At 34.1% G+C, this 7,835-nt stretch overlaps 1 protein-coding gene across 3 annotated transcripts; it reads left to right on the forward strand.

Annotated features, from left to right (window-relative positions):
• Positions 1 to 2,831: 2,831 nt before the first annotated feature.
• LOC114181828 (eukaryotic peptide chain release factor subunit 1-3) lies at positions 2,832 to 7,405 on the forward strand. Of its 3 annotated transcripts, none has more exons than XM_028068420.1 (3): positions 2,893 to 2,997; positions 4,486 to 4,519; positions 5,791 to 7,405. In XM_028068420.1, the coding sequence occupies exon 3, from the start codon at positions 5,816 to 5,818 to the stop codon at positions 7,127 to 7,129; it is 1,314 nt and encodes a 437-aa protein (XP_027924221.1). In that variant the 5' UTR covers positions 2,893 to 2,997; positions 4,486 to 4,519; positions 5,791 to 5,815; the 3' UTR covers positions 7,130 to 7,405. The 3 variants fall into 3 exon arrangements, with proteins under 3 accessions (XP_027924220.1, XP_027924221.1, XP_027924222.1); XM_028068421.1 differs by having other exon boundaries at positions 2,899 to 2,997; positions 4,445 to 4,519; XM_028068419.1 differs by lacking the exon at positions 4,486 to 4,519 and having other exon boundaries at positions 2,832 to 2,997.
• Positions 7,406 to 7,835: the final 430 nt, after the last annotated feature.

Below are 7,835 nucleotides of genomic sequence, written 5' to 3' on the forward strand. Positions count from 1 at the left end.
TTAAATCTAGTTTTAGCTTCAACAAGCTTTTTCAAGTGTGATTTATCCCCTTCTAATGATACTATTCATTTCTTCAAAGTTATTGTTATTCCTTTGGTGAAGGATATTCACCTTGTAGTTGTTATTTGTATTCTTTGGATGTTATGCAAAATGAGAAACCATGTAAGGAATAAAACATAAATCTCGACTCAACATACACACTATTAAAGGGTACGTCAAACTATTACGTAATTGTTCCATAAAAGTAATGAATAATGATATGACTGACTTTTCTATTTTTAAGTTCTATGATATTGGAACTAAGCTTAGAAAAGAAGCAAGACCTATTCAAGTCATTTAAAAGATTCTAGATGTGGGATGGATAAAACCTAATACTTCTTCTTCTTCTTCTTCTTCTTCTTCTTCTTCTTCTTCTTCTTCTTCTTCTTCTTCTTCTTCTTCTTAACCTAATACTACTTCTTCTTCTTCAAAACCTAATACTAATACTTCTTCTTCTTCTTCTTGGTGGAGCTCCAAAGGTGCATGAAGAACTCCATGGTGCAGCGGAAATTGGATGAATGAGTGGAGGCAAGTTTTGAAGGCACTTGCAAGCTATGGTAGGTGAAAGAGGTGATAGGATTTCCTAACCATTGCTAGCCTAAGGAAGGTGGCTAGAGGTAGAGAGAGGAAATCTCTAGAAAGAGTGACTCTCAAAGGCAATAGATGGAGGAGTGATCTCACTCAATTAGCATCTATTGCATAAAATTTCAAGAATAAGTACAATGCTGAAAAATTAAGGCTTTTATACTATTACACATGAGGAATCTCGGCCCTCGGATGAGAAGGAGAAAGCATCTTGGCCTTTGATGCTAGCTTGGAGAAAAAGGCTTGATCTTGGCCGTGCGATCCTAGCTTGAAAAGGAAGCCAAGTCTCCTAGCCCTTAGATGAAGGTGTGATGAATCTGTGAGCTCTCCTCCCTTGCACCATGTGATGCTCTCGGCCATGCAAAGCAAAAATTGGGTCGAGCCCAATGTGTATCTCAATCAACATGTTTTTATGTCTTATGCATTATTGAAAGCAAAGCGCAAACAATGACCCAATTTAAATCTACACTACTAGATTTATATACACTTATTCAAGTCTTTATGATCTCTTTGGCCCATGTAAATAATGTGAGAAGTCCATTGAATTTGTGATCATTTAATGGGAGGCCCTTTTGAATCTTCTTCATCATTGATCTTGTAATTGGGCCTTTAAGTAGGCTTGCACTCGAAATGGGGCTTGAAGGTGTATTAGGGCTTATTGGGGTCACATTCTTCCTCTAGATGTGGGATGGATAAAACCTAATACTTCTTACTTCTTCTTCTTCTTCTATTTTTGCTCACGTAATTTATTGACAAAAAAATTGTCCATTTTTTGCTTACGTAATTTACTGACAAAAAAATTGTCTGTAATATTAATGTTGAATTGATGTCGAATTTTACTGATAAATGTTATCAATGGATTTATTACCAACAAATATTTTTTATTGATAATTAAAATCATAAAGTTCATTGAGAAAATTCATTGGTAAGTTCTGTTTTATGAACAAATTTTATTACGTTAGTAAAATTCTATCGGTAAGATGATATTTTCTTGTAGTGTGTGGTTGTAATGTGATTCTTTGGTCAATTAATCTTTTTCATTCCCTCAAATTGTTTTGTAAATCCTTATAGGTAAGTAGAAAAAAATGCACGAAGATGTGTGAGGATTAAGAGTTTAAGTAGTTCAATTCTTCCTATTATTAGTTTAAAGTTTAATGGAGTTTGTTTTTTATGTTTATGAGCATCAATTTGGTTTGTTGCCATTTTTTATTTTTATTTTTATCTTTTTTTAATGGATTATTGAATGTGATAACATTAAATTATTTGTTAAATCTTGTGATCTGAGATCAAAGTTCACATTCACATTAGGGGTGATAATTTGCACTTGGACCGGCAAGCTCACCAAAAAAGCGCGGGACGAGTTGAGATATTGTGTCTGTTGGCTAGAAAAAGTCCAATCTGCATAGCCGCAACTCGCACAGATTGGCTCGCTGGCCCGCATAAAAAAATTACATTAGTGTATATTGGTTAATTTCCTTCTAGACTTCTACATGAACATTCCAACTTCTTGTATGATTGAAAATTACAAGTATTATGTATTTTTGAATGTGCTAAAATTTGAAAAAGACATCTTGTATGTTAGAGTACAAATATGAATATGATGAAAATATTGAATTATCAAATTATCATCCAACTTTCCAAAGTCTTTGTTTAATTTTGTGAACTTGTTAAAATTTTCCAATTTGTTTAACATTGAAAAACTTTTATAATTTTTTCTTTAAAAAAAGATGAGCTGACCTGCAAACCCACATTGATGCAGGACGGAGCATACTTTTTAGCCTGCATTTTGCATGTCAAGTGCAGGGCAGGCCTGAACAGACAGATCAACCCGTATTGTCACCCATTGCTCACTATATAGTATGAGTTTTTAACGAAATAAAATATTAACAATTTAACTTATCTATAAATAATTTATATTAATAAAACTAATAACATTAATTTGAATAAACAATTATATTATTGCAAACTTTTTAAATAACTTGACTCAACTTTGAAACGGTTATATTGTCGTGGTTTGCAAATTAAACAAAAATAAGTATGTAATAGAAACACAAAATAATTAATAAAATACTAATTAAATTTGGAAGTTTTTTTTTATCAGAAAGTTAGTGCCTAATCAGGGGGCAAAACGATGGTGGTAACGGAAAAAGAAAAGATTAAAAAAATGTGAGACGGAGGCATCATCGTTTCAGCAACATGCCGGTGGTGGGTCCACGCAACTATTATTCAAATCCAAGTGAAAAAAAAATAAAAAATAATAATAATAATAATGAACAAGTATAGGTTGAAGAAGCAAGCACCACTGTTAATACCCTAATTGGAAGAGTTTCAGTTTCACTCCCTTTTCTCATCTCCAGCATCCTCGTCACAGAGGTACGAACCCTTTCCCAATCTGTTTTTTCTCGTACATCTGAAGCCTCACATGCTGGACTCAAATCCTTAGATTGAACAATTTGTTTTCGATTTGCAATATGTGTAGCCTTTTTGTTAACTGGACTCCAAGAGGTTTCATTTTGGGTTGATTTGATTTGTTTAGGGATGATGTTAGTGAACTCGTCGTGGTTGGATTTGATTTATTTGGTAATCTCACTTTTGTGTTAATATGCAGTTTTGAGCTGGTGTCTTTCATGTTTTGACTACAAAGTTGAATCTGTTTTGACCAGTACAGCTATGTTACCTTTTCTTTTATGCATTTTCTTATACGGGTCTAACAAGTTTTCTGCTTTCTAGTAAAATGAAAATATAAGGATTTCTTTTAGCAAAAAAATCCTGTGGTAAGTTGTTACTTATCGAATTCATTTCTATCTTTTGGAATTGATGGATGTTTTCTAACTCAAAAGTTTGGGATTGTTGAATTAAGAGTGCTTACTATGTTTATGGATGTATTGTTTGGAGAGATATGTTTTTTGTCCTTGTATTCTTTTCTCAAACTTGGATTTGGTTATTGTTCTTTCAAATTGATGAATTAGTCTTCGAACTACAAAGAAAATGAGTTTTTCCTTCCCTCGATGTTATGACTGTAAACAAAATGTCATTACATGTGAGGTTTAAATATAAACAAGGATTAAAATCAAATATTTGCAGAAGTTAGAGGACTTTAATTTGAAAATACACCGACGAAACCCAAGTTTTACAAAAAGTACAAAGTTCAGAAACATACTTTTCCCTTTTTTTCACTTAGATCTCATTTTTTGCTGTGACATTTTTACATGTTAGGTTGTAGGTAGATTAAATTTTTCCTTTCTTATTCTTACCATGTTTTCAGGTTCTTTAGAAGTCTAAATCAGGACGCTGGTGTGGATCTTGTTTTAAAATTTAATTAGAATGCTCTTATTATGTTATCTAACCATTTATGATAAATTTGTAGACTTTTATAATAGTTAACCCATACCTAAGATGATTTTTAATTGCTTGAAAGTGTGACAATCTTTACAGAGACCCTGCTAGAAAATTAAAATTATTTTCTTTTTTCATCTCGAACAAAATGCTTGAAAAGATATTATCACCTTTCGTATTCTTTGTATTAACTGAATATATTAACAAAGTGCAGTATTTTTCTCTAATATTATGATATTGGGGGCGCGGGGACAATCTTGATTATAACGATTTAGAAAGTGCTTTTCAAGTTGTTGTTGAACATTTGAGTTTCTGCGTTACCCTGTATCGTTACAATTTTGTTAAGTTTTTCCTGCAACACATTACAAACTCTTTCTCTATTGCCCCGTGTGTCTAAATATATGTGTGTGTATTTATAGGGAAGCTTGCTTGTTCACATACGCATGAATGAAACAATGCATAATATAAATTTTTATTGATGCAGGAAAATAAAAATCTAACCACTTTTTTTCTTTTTCATCCTAGTCCAAAAATTCAACTCATTGAGCCTTGTGTGAAAGTAAGGCCTTATAATCTTTTTCCATCTGTCAGTTTTGCATGTCTTACTCATTTTTTTCGCTTTCCAGTTGTTTGTTATTTTATTTTTCATTACCAAATATGATGCTACATTAGCTTGTGGGGATCTCAATATATGATTCTTGATGGATTCTGGTAAGAAAGAATATCATCACATATACAAGGGTGCCAGCTACCAAGATTTTATGTATAATGCACAATTACACTATACATTGTTTAAGATGTGCCATTTATTTATAGATAATGTATAAACTTAAAGTAGTTTCAATATCAAGTATGGCACATCTTCATTATCCATCCATCTGTGTATTGATTTTTACTTCGCTAAATTTAGTGTTACAATTCCGTCATTGGGTGGTTGAAGGATCACCAGGCTCGTCTATCTACTCCTCAGCTACTTATTGTGCCTCCTTCATAGCCAAAACCCTGCAACCACTGTCTAAGTTCGGAATATTTCCCTCTCTTCACGCTTTTATTGTTGTCATCATCAGTTCATTACTGTTTTTTCATTGCTGTCATCATTCATCATCACTCACTGCTGCTGCCCTTTCCCAACTTTTCTGCTGCACTCCACCATCAATCCTCTTGGTAGATTTGCTTTTCTTTCCTGTAACTTGCTTTTGGTTTTTGACACTTTTTATTGTTGATTGAATCCTCAAAACCTTCAGAGACTTTCGAGTTGGAGTTATTTCCTTCTTCTTGGTTTTTGTCCACACGCTAATCATTCCACTGCGTGATTCTAACTGATGAATCCTCCACAGCAAAGTTCACCTCTTTAATTCTTGAACTTTGCTATTATATACACAAGCTGTCAATAGGCTTTTCTGTTCGTAATCAGGTGCTTTAGTTGCATTACTGAATAGAGTGAATGAGAGGAAGGAGAGTGTGGGTTTGAAAAATAAATGATGATAAAACTACTAATGGATGTATTGGATATCATTCATAAAAAGTTATTAGTGGATAAATTGACAATTTATCCAATAATGGGTGCATTAGGTGTTTAACTACTTGATTGATCTTAAATGGATTTTCCAGCTGCATTGTAATCCAATCCATAATACATTCGTGCCATCTATCTGCCGCCAGAAAAAAACACCAATGGGCTATGTTATTTTGAAATCACGATTTTGTTTTAACAGATGCATCATTGCATACTAATGTGTTTATAAAAAATAATTCAATCATGGTTCAATTGCATTGGAGGTTAACTGATTAACTTTCTGTTTGCTGAATTGCTTGCTGCTATGCTTGTAGGCTAGTCTTCCTGTCATCACAAACAATGGCTGATGGTCAAGAATCAGACAAGAACATTGAGATATGGAAGATCAAGAAATTGATCAAGGCATTGGAAGCTGCTAGAGGTAACGGGACCAGCATGATTTCCCTGATCATGCCTCCACGTGATCAAATATCCCGGGTCACTAAGATGTTGGGAGATGAATTTGGAACTGCTTCAAACATCAAAAGTAGGGTGAACCGACAGTCGGTGTTGGGAGCCATTACCTCTGCTCAGCAGAGGTTGAAACTATATAACAAGGTCCCTCCAAATGGGTTGGTTCTTTACACAGGAACCATTGTCACTGAAGATGGCAAGGAAAAGAAGGTGACAATTGATTTTGAACCTTTCAAGCCTATCAATGCATCATTGTACCTCTGTGATAACAAGTTTCACACAGAAGCTCTAAATGAACTTTTAGAATCTGATGACAAGTTCGGTTTCATTGTTATGGATGGAAACGGTACCCTTTTTGGGACCTTAAGTGGAAACACTCGTGAGGTGCTTCACAAATTTACTGTTGATCTTCCAAAGAAGCACGGTAGAGGAGGTCAATCAGCTTTGCGTTTTGCTCGTCTTAGGATGGAAAAACGGCACAACTATGTAAGAAAAACTGCAGAACTTGCTACTCAGTTTTTCATCAATCCTGCAACCAGTCAACCTAATGTTTCTGGACTTATACTGGCTGGTTCTGCTGACTTCAAGACTGAACTGAGTCAGTCCGACATGTTCGACCCTCGGTTGCAAGCAAAAATATTGAATGTGGTGGATGTTTCTTATGGTGGGGAAAATGGATTCAATCAAGCTATTGAGTTATCTGCTGAGATTTTGTCCAATGTGAAGTTCATTCAAGAGAAACGCTTGATAGGGAAATATTTTGAGGAAATCAGTCAGGACACTGGGAGATATGTGTTTGGGGTTGATGACACTCTGAAGGCACTGGAAATGGGTGCTGTGGAAACACTCATTGTGTGGGAAAATTTGGATATTAATAGGTATGTGCTGAAAAATGGTGTCACTGGTGAAATTGTGATAAAGCACTTGAGCAAGGAACAGGAGAGTAATCAAAGCAACTTCCGTGATGCAGCAACCTCTGCAGAGTTGGAAGTTCAGGAGAAGATGCCCTTGCTTGAGTGGTTTGCCAATGAGTACAAACGATTTGGATGCTCCCTGGAATTTGTTACCAACAAATCTCAAGAAGGGTCACAGTTCTGCAGAGGGTTTGGTGGCATTGGTGGAATTCTTCGGTACCAGCTTGACATAAGATCATTTGATGAGTTATCCGATGAGGGAGAAGTGTCTGATTCTGATTACTGATCTGTTACTGCAGAATCATTACTTTGTTTTGGATTATTAGGGTTCTAAGACTTTGACTTTACCCTTTTTTGTTTTTGATCGTATGATGTGTATCACTTTTTCCTTTCTTATGCTTCATACAATTTCCCTTTTTGTTAGTCAATGTATGTTTATGGCTACTCTGCCAGATTGTGCGTTGATTCGACCAGAAAGAGCCCTCTGGAAACTCATAATTTTGCAACATTTCTTGTTACATGGTTCGAATAACTCATGATTGAAATTTTGGAGTTTTAGAAAGTAGTTATTTGTTGTAATTGAAGCATATCGAAGTCTTATGTGTGTCACAGGTGAAACCAATCTGCATATATGTTTTGCATCAATTATCTTCCGAAGATTGAAATAATTCATTTTTAGATTTTTGAAAGATTTATTTATTTATAATGTACTTTTAAAGTTGTCCCTTCTCTGTCATTCTTAACAAACACACACATAGATATTAAACTAAGTATGGTTTTAATACATCTTAAAAAAATATATCAAACCTTTTTTACTTGAGTATTTGTATTTTATCTTCTATCATTTAATTTTAATATATAATAAATATATATACATAAATATTATATTTGAAGTAAGCATGACATTGAAGAGATCGTTTTCTGTTTTTAAATTTTCTCACTTAAATTTCATATTCAGGCAAATCTCCAATAATTTTTTCACAAAAATTTAC

This window comes from Vigna unguiculata, chromosome 4, assembly GCF_004118075.2.
Source record: "Vigna unguiculata cultivar IT97K-499-35 chromosome 4, ASM411807v1, whole genome shotgun sequence".
NCBI classification, from domain to species: domain Eukaryota; kingdom Viridiplantae; phylum Streptophyta; class Magnoliopsida; order Fabales; family Fabaceae; genus Vigna; species Vigna unguiculata.